This window comes from Bufo bufo, chromosome 2 (assembly GCF_905171765.1).
Source record: "Bufo bufo chromosome 2, aBufBuf1.1, whole genome shotgun sequence".
Classification (NCBI taxonomy): Eukaryota; Metazoa; Chordata; class Amphibia; order Anura; family Bufonidae; genus Bufo; species Bufo bufo.
In genome coordinates this window covers 660,105,758-660,121,630 of record NC_053390.1, presented here as the reverse complement: position 1 = coordinate 660,121,630, position 15,873 = coordinate 660,105,758, and the positions used below count along the sequence as shown (strand labels likewise).

General features: G+C 48.5%; 1 protein-coding gene across 1 annotated transcript in view; it reads right to left on the bottom strand.

Moving 5' to 3' along the window:
• LOC120990058 overlaps positions 1–15,873 on the bottom strand; it is a 165,155-nt gene that overhangs the window by 128,856 nt on the left and 20,426 nt on the right. The window contains exons 2-3 of the mRNA XM_040418568.1: positions 11,107–11,401; positions 9,826–9,926 (exon numbers count right to left, since the gene is read on the bottom strand). Coding sequence (XP_040274502.1) covers positions 9,826–9,926; positions 11,107–11,314 — 309 coding nt within the window. The 5' untranslated portion in view covers positions 11,315–11,401. The remainder of the gene's footprint in view (positions 1–9,825; positions 9,927–11,106; positions 11,402–15,873) is intronic.

The window sequence follows — 15,873 nt, the reverse complement described above, 5'->3', positions numbered from 1 at the left end:
CGGCCTGGGACAGGGATCTAGCCCAGTCAGGCGGGTCAGAGGAAGCAGGGAGCGACACAGCGGGTGACTGAGGCTGCGGTGGAGCTCGGCATGCAGGACAGTGCGGATCAGACTGCCCCCGGGGAAAGGCTTCCCTACAAGCGGTACAGGCATGGTACCAAGGCTTGGCAGCTGCAGAAGGGTCTGACATGGTGGAAAAAAAGTTGCACTTAAAGTGGGAGACCCCAGGTGAAAAACGGGGATCACACCCAAGCAACAGTACTGGTGGCACGGAGGGGGTTAACAGTCCTACCAGACCCAGATGATGCAAGCGGCAGACAGCAAGGGCAGCAGACTGAAGGGAGGCTGTGGAGGAGAGGCGGCAGGCACGGAGATGAATAGCTTCAGGATCGGACGGCAGAGAGGGTTCCACGCAGCACCTGAGATGTGGAGCCCGACGAAACAGGAAGTAGCGGAGCGCATGTAGGAAGCTCCGCCCCCCCCCTTGCCGCGCTGAAGGAGAAGCAGAGCCGCGCGCGCGGCAAAATGATTTAACCCCCTAGGTAGATGAAGTGCCGGCCAAAATGAAAAAGGTGCCGTTCGCGCCAAGTAAGCGGCCCCCGCCGCGCCTGAATGTGACGACTCCTGCATACAGCCGTCCCCCTGACTGCCCTGCCGTTAAAGAGGTAATCACCCCCCTAAGAACCACCTTGTCCTGGGTCTGCAACACCAGAACGAAGTCCCCCCCAAATGATGGCCGGTAAAGTTGCCGGCCCCGATATGCCCATGGGGGAGGGGGGGGGGGGGTTGATGGACACCACGGAGAGATGTAGCAGCGGTGGGAGGGAGGGAGGGAAGGGGAGGCTGGAGCAGCCACTCTCACCATACGCTGTCTTCGCCCTCAATCCATCCAGCAGGGTCGCCCCTTCAGCCACTGGCACCGCAGTGGCAGGAAGCCGGGGGAGGGACTTGGCGTGCGGGCGACCCTTGAGCTGGCGGGACGCAGGGGAGCGAGGCTGCCCTGGTCCACCTTGTCTTCTGTGGGGGAGGCGGCAGTGCGGTATTACCGGCACTGGCGCGACTCAACCCCGGGAGAAAACAGAGGGGTCTAGTGCGCCTCTGTTGTCCCTGCAAGTAGAAAAAAACCGAATTAAAAACAACAAATAACGCAAAAAATAAAAAATTATAGGAAAACAACCCTGCCTAAGCAGGGAGTGTCTTGCCTCCTTGGACACTAAGCAAAAACTGGGAGTCTCTCTCTCCAGGCTGAAGGGTATAGCTGATGGAGGAGGGGCTTACAGCTTTCACTTAGTGTCACGCCTCCTAGGGAGCAGAGCTATACCCATGGTTTCCTGTGTCCCCCAAGGAATATGGGCGAGAAATCAAATTTTTAGTCGCCAAATCGAAACTGAATCAAAATTTTGCTATCGTGACAACGCTACGCTGATCAGATCGGCGTAGGGTTGTTTTGAAACCAAAATTTTGATTCGCTTTCGTCACCATAAAAAAGTATTGCGATACTCAATACCGCGCAAAAAAATAAAATAAAAAACACCAAAAAAAGCTGCGTGCATTTAGCATTTTATGAAACGTTCGGCCCATAATAGAACAGTCCTATGCTATTTTTTGGGGTGACAAGGTGACTAAAAAATGGCGAATGCTCACCGCATAGGAGATATTTTTTAATAATTTAATAGTTTGGACTTTTCGGACGCAGCGCTATGTAATATGTTTATTTAATGTTTATATATTTTATATGTAAAATTGGGAAAGGGGGGATTTAAACTTAATATTTTAGGGTACTTTCACACTAGCGTTTTTCTTTTCCGGCATAGAGTTCCGTCACAGGGGCTCTATACCGGAAAAGAACTGATCGGGCATATCCCCATGCATTCTGAATGGAGAGAAATCCGTTCAGGATGCATCAGGACGTCTTCAGTTCAGTCATTTTGACTGATCAGGCAAAAGATAAAACCACAGCATGCTACGGTTTTATCTCCGGCGAAAAAAACTGAAGACTTGCCTGAATGCCGGATCCAGCATTTTTCCCCATAGGAATGTATTAGTGCCGGATCCGGCATTCAGAATACCGGAATGCACCCGCACTGAATCCGGACCCATTCACTTCTATGGGGCTGTGCACATGAGTGGTGATTTTCACACATCACTTGTGCGTTGCGTGAGAATCGCAGCATGCTCTATATTCTGCGTTTTTCACGCAACGCAGGCCCCATAGAAGTTAATGGGGCTGCGTGAAAATCGCAAGCAAGTGCGGATGCGGTGCGATTTTCACGCACGGTTGCTAGGAGATGATTGGGATGGAGACCCGATGATTATTATTTTCCCTTATAACATGGTTATAAGGGGAAATAATAGCATTCTGAATACAGACTGCTAAGTAGAAGGTCAATATAATAAACATTGGTGGCGCAGTGCGCCCCCCCAACACCCCAATATAATAAACATTGGTGGCACAGTGTGCCCCCCCAACACTCCAGTATAATAAACATTGGTGGCGCAGTGCGCCCCCCAACACGCCAGTATAATAAACATTAGTGGCGCAGTGCGCCCCCCCCAACACCCCAATATAATAAACATTGGTGGCGCAGTGCGCCCCCCAACACTCCAGTATAATAAACATTGGTGGCGCAGTGCCCCCCCAACACTCCAGTATAATAAACATTGGTGGCGCAGTGCGCCCCCCAACACTCCAGTATAATAAACATTGGTGGCGCAGTGCGCCCCCCCCATATAATAAACATTGGTGGCGCAGTGCGCCCCCCCATCACCCCAATATAATAAACATTGGTGGCGCAGTGCGCCCCCCCATATAATAAACATTGGTGGCGCAGTGTGCCCCCCCCCATATAATAAACATTGGTGGCGCAGTGTGCCCCCCCAACACTCCAGTATAATAAACATTGGTGGCGCAGTGCGCCCCCCCATCACCCCAATATAATAAACATTAGTGGCGCAGTGCGCCCCCCCCCATATAATAAACATTGGTGGCGCAGTGCGCCCCCCCATCACCCCAATATAATAAACATTGGTGGCGCAGTGCGCCCCCCCTCAATATAATAAACATTGGTGGCGCAGTGCGCCCCCCCATATAATAAACATTGGTGGCGCAGTGTGCCCCCCCATCACCCCAATATAATAAACATTGGTGGCGCAGTGGGAAGTGCCAATAAGGGTTAAAAAATAAAAAATAAATTTACTCACCTCCTCCAGTTGATCCGTAGCTGCCGGTCTCCTGTACTTACTTTTTTCTTTAGGACCTGTGGTGACATCACTGTGCTCATCACATGATCCATCACCATGGTAATGGGCCATGTGATGAGCTCAGTGACGTCACCACAGGTCCTGAAGAAAGAAGTAAGTACAGGAGACCGGCAGCTACGGATCAACTGGAGGAGGTGAGTAAATTTTCTTTTATTATTTTTAACCCTCATTGGCACTTCCCACTGAGCCACCAATGTTTCTTATACTGGGGGAGGGGCGCACTGTGCCACCAACGTTTCTTATACTGGGGAAGGGGGGGGGGGGCGCACTGTGCCACCAACGTTTCTTATACTGGGGGGGGGGGGGGGCGCACTGTGCCACCAACGTTTCTTATACAAATACAGGAGGCGGGTGCCGGTATCAAATAGCCGGCACCCGACCTTTGTGACAGGGGGCTGCGATCAGCTACAATTAACCCCTCAGGTACCGCACCTGAAGGGTTAACTCAACTGCAGCTGATCGCAGCTCCCTGTCATAGAGGTCGGGTGTCGGCTATTTGATACCGGCACCCGCCTCCTGTATTTGTATTACAGGTCAGTTATCTTCATTGGTGGCGCAGTGGCCACAGCCCCTCCCCTCCTCCTCCTGTCTCTCTTCTTATTGGTGGAGGCGGCGGCAGCAGCAGCACAGGGGGGAGGGAGAGAGTCCTCCTGCGCTGCTGAGAACGATCATCTCCTGTGCCGCCGCTGTATTGAGCAGAGCTGCGGCGGCGGGTCTAGTCGCAAATGGCGACAAGACTAAAAAGTCTTGTCGCCATTTGTAAATTCTAAGTCGCATTGGCGACCATTTTGGTCGCCATCTGAAGCCCTGCCTTGGGGTGTCTTCTTTCCAAAATGGGGTCACTTGTGGGGTAGTTATACTGCCCTGGCATTTTCCAGGGGCCCTAATGTGTGGTAAGTAGGTAAATGACCTGTGAAATCCGAAAGGTGCTCTTTGGAATGTGGGCCCCTTTGCCCACCTAGGCTGCAAATAAGTGTCACACATCTGGTATCTCCGTACTCGGGAGAAGTTGGGGAATGTGTTTTGGGGTGTCATTTTACATATACCCATGCTGGGTGAGAGAAATATCTTGGCAAAAGACAACTTTTCCCATTTTTTTATACAAAGTTGGCATTTGACCAAGATATTTATCTCACCCAGCATGGGTATATGTAAAAAGACACCCCAAAACACATTCCTCAACTTCTCCTGAATACAGAGATACCAGATGTGTGACACTTTTTTGCAGCCTAGGTGGGCAAAGGGGCCCATATTCCAAAGAGCACCTTTTGGATTTCACTGGTCATTTTTTACAGAATTTGATTTCAAACTCCTTACCACACATTTGGGCCCCTAGAATGCCAGGGCAGTATAACTACCCCACAAGTGACCCCATTTTGGAAAGAAGACACCCCAATGTATTCGCTGATGGGCATAGTGAGTTCATGGAAGTTTTTATTTTTTGTCACAAGTTAGTGGAATATGAGACTTTGTAAGAAAAAAAAAAATAAAATAAAAAATCATAATTTTCCACTAACTTGTGACAAAAAATAAAAAATTCTAGGAACTCGCCATGCCCCTCACGGAATACCTTGGGGTGTCTTCTTTCCAAAATGGGGTCACTTGTGGGGTAGTTATACTGCCCTGGCATTTTCCAGGGGCCCTAATGTGTGGTAAGTAGGTAAATGACCTGTGAAATCCGAAAGGTGCTCTTTGGAATGTGGGCCCCTTTGCCCACCTAGGCTGCAAAAAAGTGTCACACATGTGGTATCTCCGTACTCGGGAGAAGTTGGGGAATGTGTTTTGGGGTGTCATTTTACATATACCCATGCTGGGTGAGATAAATATCTTGGTCAAATGCCAACTTTGTATAAAAAAATGGGAAAAGTTGTCTTTTGCCAAGATATTTCTCTCACCCAGCATGGGTATATGTAAAATGACACCCCAAAACACATTCCCCAACTTCTCCTGAGTACGGCGATACCAGATGTGTGACACTTTTTTGCAGCCTAAATGCGCAAAGGGGCCCACATTCCTTTTATGAGGGCATTTTTAGACATTTGGATCCCAGACTTCTTCTCACGCTTTGGGGCCCCTAGAATGCCAGGGCAGTATAAATACCCCACATGTGACCCCATTTTGGAAAGAAGACACCCCAAGGTATTCAATGAGGGGCATGGCGAGTTCATAGAAATTTTTTTTTTTTGGCACAAGTTAGCGGAAATTGATTTTATTTATTTTTTTCTCACAAAGTCTCCCTTTCCGCTAACTTGGGACAAAAATTTCAATCTTTCATGGACTCAATATGCCCCTCACGGAATACCTGGGGGTGTCTTCTTTCCGAAATGGGGTCACATGTGGGGTATTTATACTGCCCTGGCATTCTAGGGGCCCTAAAGCGTGAGAAGAAGTCTGGAATATAAATGTCTAAAAAATTTTACGCATTTGGATTCCGTGAGGGGTATGGTGAGTTCATCTGAGATTTAATTTTTTGACACAAGTTAGTGGAATATGAGACTTTGTAAGAAAAAAAAAAATAATTCCGCTAACTTGGGCCAAAAAAATGTCTGAATGGAGCCTTACAGAGGGGTGATCAATGACAGGGGGGGGTGATCAATGACAGGGGGGGTGATCAATGACAGGGGGGGTGATCAGGGAGTCTATATGGGGTGATCACCACAGTCATTGATCACGCCCCTGTAAGGCTACATTCAGACGTCAGTGTGCGTTTTGCGGATCCGATCCATCTATCAGTGGATCCATAAAAATCATGCGGACATCTGAATGGAGCTTTACAGGGGGTTGATCAATGACAGGGGGGTAATCAATGACAGGGGGGTGATCAGGGAGTCTATATGGGGTGATCACCACAGTCATTGATCACTCCCCTGTAAGGTTCCATTCAGACGTCCGTATGCGTTTTGCGGATCTGATCCATCTATCAGTGGATCCGTAAAAATCATGCGGACATCTGAATGGAGCTTTACAGGGGGGTGATCAATGACAGGGGGGTAATCAATGACAGGGGGGTGATCAGGGAGTCTATATGGGGTGATCACCACAGTCATTGATCATGCCCCTGTAAGGCTCCATTCAGACGTCCGTGTGCGTTTGGCGGATCCGATCCATCTATCAGTGGATCCGTAAAAATCATGCGGACATCTGAATGGAGCTTTACAGGGGTGTGATCAATGACAGGGGGGTAATCAATGACAGGGGGGTGATCAGGGAGTCTATATGGGGTGATCAGGGGTGATCAAGGGTGAATAAGGGGTTAATAAGTGACGGGGGGAGTGTAGTGTAGTGTGGTGCTTGGTGCAACATATTACTGAGCTACCTGTGTCCTCTGGTGGTCGATCCAAACAAAGGGGACCACCAGAGGACCAGGTAGCAGGTATATTAGACGCTGTTATCATAACAGCGTCTAATATACCTGTTAGGGGTTAAAAAAATCACATCTCCAGCCTGCCAGCGAACGATCGCCGCTGGCAGGCTGGAGATCCACTTTCTTACCTTCCGTTCCTGTGAGCGCGCGCGCCTGTGTGCGCGCGTTCACAGGAAATCTCGGCCATCGCGAGAGGACGCGCCGGCGCGTCCACTCGGAATGAATTAACCACCTCCAGGACGCATCTGGGCGTACAGCGGTCCGGAGGTGGTTAAAGACGACCAAAAAAATATATATATTTTCTCCCTGAGGTGAACAGATGAGTAGGCCTATGGAATGTAACAGACCACCGAGGAAAGGAACGCAAGCCTGATAAGAACGCAGTTTTGTTTGTCGGGAGAGAGGTACCAGAGCGGTGGGTGCAGACTGCCCCGGTGAGATTGAGTAAAACCATGACGTAGAAATGAACAGGAGAATGCAGCTTGAGTGGAAGCAGAATACAACACATGATGTAACAACAAAATGGGTGAATGGAGCTTTGGATGCGAGTGGTACCTAAAAAACATGGTATGGGCGCAGCTCTGAGTATGGGTAGAGCATGAAAAGCATGGTATAAAGCAGACGTATGAATGCAATCGGAAAGTGAGCAGAGTATTGACGTGATGCGAAAGCAGACACGTGAACGCAGCTCTAGTAGTGAATGGAGTATAGGACAAGATGTAAAAGCAGACATGCAGACGCAGCTTTGGATGTGAACGGAACATTAACTTGATGTGACAGCAGACATGGAAAGCGGCTTTGGTGAGTGGGGTATACGACCTGGTGTAGCAGTAGAAGTGTGAACACAACTCTGGGTATAAGCAGAGCATGAAATTTGATATAACAGCAGCTCTGGTTGTGAACAGAGCATAAGGCCTCATGCACACGGCCGTGTTCCGCGGCCGAGAGCGGTCCGTGGTAACCCGGCCGGGATTCCTGCTAACAGCAGGAGCGCACGGTGTCATTGGTTGCTATGACGCCATGCGCTTCATGCCGCCGCTGCTGTACAGTGAAACACTGGTATGATCTATACCAGTGTATCACTGTACAGCAGCGGCAGCATGAAGCGCATGGCGTCATAGCAACCAATGACACCGTGCGCTCCTGCTGTCAGCAGGAATCCCGGGCGGGTTACCACGGACCGCTCTCGGCCGCGGAACACGGCCGTGTGCATGAGGCCTAACATAGATGTAACAGCGACATGAATGCAGTTCTTGAAATGGGCCTGGAAAGAACCTGTAGTAGCATAGGACGTGTGAACGCAGCTCTGGGTGCTAGTAGCGTAAACCTAATATATCGATAGACGTATGAATGCAACTCTGGTCGAGGGTGGAGTGCAAAAAATGTGTGGCCGAGAATGAAATTGGTAGAATAGAATCTCTAAATGTGAGTGGAGCATAAACATGATGTAACAGTGAAAGTGAATGCAGCTCTGAAACAAGCCTAGTATGAACATGTGACAGCGGACGTGTAAACACAGCTCTCACAGTGAGCAGAGCAAACATGGTATACCAGTCGAAGCATGAACGCAGCTCTGGTTGTGAGTGGAGCAAGGTGTGAACACCAGGGTGGTGCGTCCCGAGAATAAAAATGGAGTAACAGTAGCAGCTGTAAGCAGAGTACACAACATGTAATAACAGGCGTGTAATACGGATCCGGCTGTGTACGGAATGAGATGTAACAGCCAACAGGTGACCGCAGCTTGAATGTGAGACCAATCTGAGTGAATACGAACCATGAGTTGGAAAGTGCTGGACAGAAAAGACGTGCGGATGCAGCATAAAGACATGAAATAAAAGCCGAAAGTGTAAATGCCGCTCAGGATAACAGCAGAGCATAAAAGTGCGGCAGGGTTTTTTAGTACATGGAGCAGTGAAATACGTGAAGTCTAAAGATGGTGGTAGCGGGGGGAGGGGGAGACACATGGCAAGGAACAGCTACAGCAAGAGGCCTAAACAATAAACGCTGCGTCCGATCTCCAAACATGACGTCACGTGCGGCCCGGGTAACTCTTCCTTTACAGCAAACCAGCTGAAGTAACTTTTCATATGAGACGAACAAAGCAAAGTGAAACTTGTAAGATTTATAGGAACTAACTCCTATTACCAACAAAGTTGAAAAGAAATAGAAGTATTTAGCCCCAACGAGCAAACCTGAGGTAGCAGATTCTGAGGCGAAGCCTCCCGTTCACTAGCAAAGTCGGTTCCGACCGGCCAGGAGAGACGCACAGCTTGTGAAAACATAGCAGGAAACTTACTCCTATTGGCCCACTGACCTCCGCTGAGGAACTGTTTGGTGAACTGGGGCAGGAGACCAATCTGAGTGAATACGAACCAGAAGTAAAAGGAGACCAGTCTGAGTGATTATGAACCAGGATTAATGACTGCCCCGGCCCAACCTACTCACGTAGTATGGCGCGTGCATGTTACGGTAGCAGAGAGCAAAACAACAAGCTCCATGCTGCAAAGAAAGAATCCTACCACCAGAGAAGCTAGTCTGCTAATGACACCCAGCAGCAGCTGTGCGCCTGTGAGTGAGGCTGTGGCTCGTATATGAAGGCTGACTAATCAGCCTTACCAACTTACGTGTTAGATGAAAACTACCACAACCATTATCTAAAGGTCTGTTTAGGCTCATTATAGCTCTCATCCCTCTGCACTTAGGAACGTTAGTGCAGAGCACTTACAGTCTACATGACAACACAGTGGGTCCCACGTCTATCGGACATCTACGGCATATCCCTACAAAGCGATCTTCCCATCTTGTACAGTGATTGCATGTCATTATAATAGGCCACCACTTTATGACCATGGGGGGAGTCTGACCTGTGGGACCCCAACAATCCTGAGAATGAAGGGGCTGCGTACTGATTCAGCACTGCAGCCCTTCACGATCTTTGCACAGTGAAATCCTGACCACACACTGTGCAGGGGAACTGCAAATAGCTCTGTACATGTGAGAAAAGAATCTCAGGATCGGTAGGTGGACCTCACCATTCATAAGGTGAAGGCAGATATATGATCACTTATAAGGAGGGAGGGAGATAAAGGGCCCATAACTCAGCTAAAAGGGGTAGGAAATCACCCAGTGACAACGGCAGATTACATAAGATTGGGGAGATGTGAAGTCATAACGTTCTACATTCATGTGAATATACTTACAGGAGACTTGGCTTTTACTGCTGTCAGGAGAGACATGGTGATTTCTGAGAGGTAGTCAAAAACTAAGAAATCTAACTTTCCATCATATACAAGCTGTGGAACTGGAAAAAAAGAGAAAACGTTACATTGCAGTATATTATACAGTACTATTTTATGAATATTAAATGTTGCAGTAATGTAGCATTTTTTCATATTTAATATTGCAAATATCAATTAGCAGCCATTTGGATCCATAGACTGTCTATACTGTTCTCAGTAATAACCTGAAGACTATTTATGCATAGTAATTATCTTTATGACGCACACAGGCACAACCATTTGTGTCAACTCACAATCTATAACAGTATTGTCTATGGGTTAATCAGAGAGAAAAATAATCATTTATGTTTGTGAGATATTGTTGAATATGTGAACAGTTCTCCCAACTTATAACTGGGCATCAGTGTAAAACTGGTCCCGGTACATGCAATAGATGTAATGGTGCAAACATACATCTCATGGTTGTAAAGATTTCAGGAGACGGCTACTGGAATATTTTAGCTTTTCTTACCTTTAGTCTTCATGTAAAGAGCCTGATTATATGTATCAGGGAGAATAACCTCCATATGAAATGGAATAGTAAAGAATATGGAATAAAGAATACGGGCATATGGCCTTCTACAGGACTTGGACAGAGTCAGAATACAATCATGTACTTAAAGGGAACCTGTCACCTGCAAAACGCATATTAAACCGACCACAGTATCTTACAGTATCCCCCAGTGTGTTGCTAATCATGTTTTTCTTTCCTCTTTGTGTTTCTTCATACTTGTTAAAAACGCTGTTTTAATGTCGGTTGGCGCTGTCTCCGAGTCAGGCTTGAAGTCAAGGGGGCAGGTGTCCAGTCTCCACCAGTGCATATGAAATTAGGCCAATGGGGCAGTTGGAATTGATTTGTCCAATCGGATTCTAACAGCCCAGCTGATTGAACAAGTCGATTCTGTGGAATCATTTTGCTCACCTCTAAAAGGGACCTGGGTATCTTGTATATCCCAAATAGCTGATGACTTTGCAGTACAACTATTATTCCTAATTCTACAAAGTAATTTCTGTGAGCATGGACACTTCTACATTTCCATAAATATAGATTGTGGTGATTGTCCTGGAAGAAGAACTCTGCCCTCAAGTGGATGCATCTCATATTACAGTCACTATCCTGGGATGAGCTATCTTCTAGTTATATATAATTGTGTCTATGGGTAAATGGGACATTTTAAACTGATGTTAATTTTGCAAGTATACCTGAAGCTGCAGTGTCACCCCAGAAGCCAGACGCACAACCAATTCTTATTGGAGAACGTCTCTGGGTGGAAGGTGGACAGTTTTGTTCTACAGAACCTACAGACAGCTGTCGTAAGTAGGTCCGGCATACTGTATGACGAAGAAACCCAGTTTCAGGCTTCCATGATGATATGCAACTTCTTGCTAAAAGAAAAACCGTCCACCCCATATCTGAAGTTGTGAACAAAGCGTGGCGCACTGCAGATTTTTAAACTCCTTTCAGTCCTCAATTCACTCCTTTCAACCACAACGCAACCTGAAACAACAAGAATAGTTTCCAATTATTCATGCACTGATGACATAGTTACATACGTACATAGTATGATAGAAGAGCAACATTGTAATTCCCAAAATAAGCAACTAATTGAAGTGCCACTGCGCCACTGCTCTCCTGCCAGATCTTAAAGAGGACCTGTCACCACTCCTGACATTCCTGTTTTAATAGCTTCATGCATTCCCCATATAATAATAAATCTGGAGCATCTATTCTTATGTCTGTATGTTGTACCATTCCTTTATTATTACTACTAGAAGTTATGAATGAATTGCTAGCAGTCTGCAGTAAGGGTACAGAGGGGAGGTAACCAGTTGGAGGGGGGGGGGTTACCTCCCCTCTGTACCCTTACTGAAGGCTAATAGCAATTCATTCATAACTTCTAGTAGAAATAATAAAGGAACGGCATAACAGAGTCATAAGAATAGATGTTCCAGAATTGTTAGTACGTGGGGAATGCATGTAGCTATTAAAATAGGTAGGGATGTCCCGATGTCCCTGAGTACCGATACTTATTTAGGTACTCACCGATACAAATTACCGATACCAATTATAACAGCGACGCAGTTGCTGATAGCAATGAAAAAAATTAAAACTGGAATTTGGTTGCTATGGACAACTGCTTTACTTTTCCTTTGTACAAGGGTTAATAAATTAATAAATGGGCATATAAGGAGGGGAATGGGCATATGAAGGGAGAGAATGGGCATATAACAGTATTTCCCAACCAGCGTGCCTCCAGCTGTTGCAAAACTACAACTCCCAGCATGCCCGGACAGCCTTTGGCTGTCCAGGCATGCTGGGAGGTGTAGTTTTGCAACAGCTGAAGGCACACTGGTTGAGAATCACTATTATATGCCCATTCCCCCCCACCTTATTTTATATTCACTGTTTGAACATGAAATGGAGAGAAATTAACAGAATTTCTCCTCCATTTCATGCACCATACCCACCTGGCCTGCTGTAATCCTTCCCATGCGGATGCACCAGAGTACTGGGAGGAAGTGGCTTTAAAGGGAACCTGTCACTTGGAAAACACATATTAAACCAACCACAGTACCTTAAAGTATCCCCCAGTGTGTTGCTAATCATGATTTTCTTTCCTCATTCTGTCTCCTCATATTTGTTAAAATCGCAGTTTTAATGTCTGTTGGCGCCTTCTCCAAGTCAGGCTTGAAGTCAAGGGGGCAGCGGCCTCCTTGCTTCAAGGCACGATAAGCCCGCCCCTTACCCCTCCTCTCTACATTGTGATGGACATCTTGCCGTGATGTCGGGACCGCGATCTTCTTGCACATGCGCCGTGCACTGTCTGTTACAGCGCGATCCCGGCTCCCTCACTCACCGCCTTCATTTTGCAGACTGCGCATGCACCATTAAGTTCCATCGCGCTCGCGCCCGGCTGTCGCTTCTCGTCTTTAGCGTGAGTGTGATCACTGGCTTGCGTTCTCCAGCGCCTGAAGCCAGTGATCACGCTCACCCTAAAGACGAGAAGCGACTGCCGGGCGCGAGCGCGATGGAACTGAACGGCGCATGCGCAGTCTGCAAAATGAAGGCTGTGAGTGAGGGAGCCGGAATCATGGCAAGATGTCATCTGGGATGATCATTTGGGACACGGGACCCGCCGCTGCACGGCCATCATGTATCAGCAGTGGTATCGGCGACATTTGCACGAGTACAAGTACTCGTGCAAATGTCCGGTATCGGTACCGATACCAATACTGGTATCGGGACATCCCTAAAAATAGGCATGTCAGGAGTAGTGAAAGGTCCTCTTTCAGATAAGCATGGAGAGATGCTAGTACATGAGGTGCGGTAGAGTTGCTGAGGCTGCTCTATGAAGCAATAAGACCTGAGCACGAGGTGCCTTGGGATGTCATGTGGTTGACTTAGCAACTGTATCGCATAGACTCTCCATGCCAATGAAAGATCTGGTGGGAAAGCAAAAACTGGATTTTTGTACTCGCCGTAAAATCCTTTTCTCGTAGGATGCATTGGGGGACATAGCACCATGGGTATATGCCCAGCTGCCACTAGGAGGCTGACACTAGAAGTAAAAAGTGTTGGCTCCTCCTATCTGGGCTATACCCACTGCAGATGCAGGAGCAAACCAGTAGGTAGAAAAGCAGTAGGAGCACAAGAAAAAACTGTAAGCCAACAAGTCCTAAACCAGAGAGGACCAACAGAAAAACGTAGCCACAAAGGGTGGGATCTGTGTCCCCGAATGCATCCTACGAGAAAAGGATTTTACGGCGAGTACAAAAATCCAGTTTTCTCTTGAATGCATTGGAGGACACAGCACCATGGGACGTCCTAAAGCAGTCCACAAGGGAGGGCAGAAAAACAGCCATGCAACGCAACTAACTCACGGTGGCTTGCAGAACCCTGCGATCCAAACTGGCATCAGCAGAAGCCAAGAAGTGGATGTGATAAAATTTGGAAAACGTATGGACAGAGTCCCAGGTTGCTGCCTTGCAGACCTGGGAAGCTGAGGGCTGATGTCTAACCGCCCAAGAAGACCAGACCGCCCTGGTGGAATGAACGGTTAACAGAAAGGGAGGACCACGACCCTTTGCAACATAGGCCTCCTTAACTGCCGACCTAATCCAACGGGATATGGTGGCCTTGAAAGCTTGCAGGCCCTTGCGAGGACCCTCAGGGACCACAAAGAGGGAGTCCGACCGGCGGAAGGGCTCAGTCAACCCAAGATAGAGGTCGAAGAGCCCTAACAACATCCAAACGGTGAAGAGAACGCTCCCTAGGATGAGAGGGGTTAGGACAGAAGGACGGAAGAACAATCTCCTCATTAATGTGGAATGAGGACACCACCTTAGGGAGGAAGGAAGGGACCGGACGCAGAACCACCTTATCCTGATGAAACACCAAGAAAGAGGATTTGCAAGAGAGCGTAGCAAGTTCAGAAACTCTGCGAATAGAAGTAATCGCCACAAGAAAGGCGACCTTAAACGAGACAAAGGAAAGAGAAATATCCTGTAAAGGCTCAAAAGGAGAGGCCTGAAGAGCATTCAGGACAATGTTCAAGTCCCACGGTTCCACAGGAGGACGAAAAGGCGGAACGCGGTGAGCGACCCCCTGCAGAAAGGTTCTCACTTGGCGGCGAGAAGCCAGGGGTTTCTGGAAAAGAACAGATAGGGCTGAAATCTGACCCTTGAGAGAGGCCAGCCGAAGACCCTTGTCAAAGACCGCCTGGAGGAAAGACAAGACTCTGGGAATAGAAAGGTAGAGAGGGTGAAACTGAGCAGCCTCACACCAGGAAAAATAAGTCTTCCAGGTACGATGATAAATTCTGGAAGACTGGGGCTTGCGTGCGTGGAGCACAGTCTGAATAACAGACTCCAAGAGACCGCGGAACCTCAGAACCGCGGCCTCAACAGCCACACTGTTATACGCAGCTGATGTAAACTCGGGTCGTGTAGCGGACCTTGGGAAAGAAGGTCGGGACGTAGAGGGAGACGCCACAGCGTGTCTGCGAGAAGGAACAGAAGATCTGCGTACCATGCTCGGCGAGGCCAGTCCGGAGCCACCAGAGTCCGGGGCCAACTTCAGGCGCTTGAGAACCCTGGGAAGAAGCGCAATGGGAGGAAAGAGGTACACGAGACTGAACTGGGACCAAGGAAGGACCAGAGCATCTGAGGCCAGCGCCTGAGGGTCCCGGGACCTCGCGAAGTAACGCGGTACGTTGTGGTTCAGACTGGAGGCGAAAAGGTCTATGTCCGGCGTGCCCCAACGTTGACACAGACGAAGAAACACCTCTGGGTGAAGAGACCACTCGCCCAGGTCGGGGCTTTGGCGACTGAGTGAGTCTGTTGCCCAATTGTTGACCCCGGGAATGTGGACTGTGGATTCGGACCGGAAGACCGGAGAGAAGGTGTCCAATGAGAGAGAGCCAGAAAGATCACCCTGAGCTCCAGAATATTGATGTGGAGGAAGGATTCCGCTGCTGACCACAGGCCCTGAGCAGAGAGGGACCCGAAGATGGCTGCCCATCCCGTCAGGCTGGCGTCCGTGGAGATCACCCGCCAACGAGGGGGAAGAAAGGACTTGCCCAGAGATAGGGTGCGAGGTAGAAGCCACCAGCACAACTCCTTGCGGACGAGATGGGGAAGACGAACCAGAAGGTCGAGTTTGTCCCAGCTGGATAGGCTCGCCAGCTGAAGAGGCCTGGAATGGAATTGCGCAAATGGGATTGCCTCGAAGGAGGCAACCATCCGGCCCAAAACCTGCATGCACATCCGAAGAGGTAGAGGGGAAGGCTTGAGACGGCGAACCACTGCATCTCGGAGAGCCACCACTTTGTCCTGGGGAAGGAACACTCGACAAAGGCGAGCGTCTAAGGTCATGCCCAGGAAATCCATTCTCTGGTGAGGAACCAGGGAGGACTTGGGATAGTTGACCAACCACCCGAACTGAGACAGGACAGACAGGGTGATACGGAG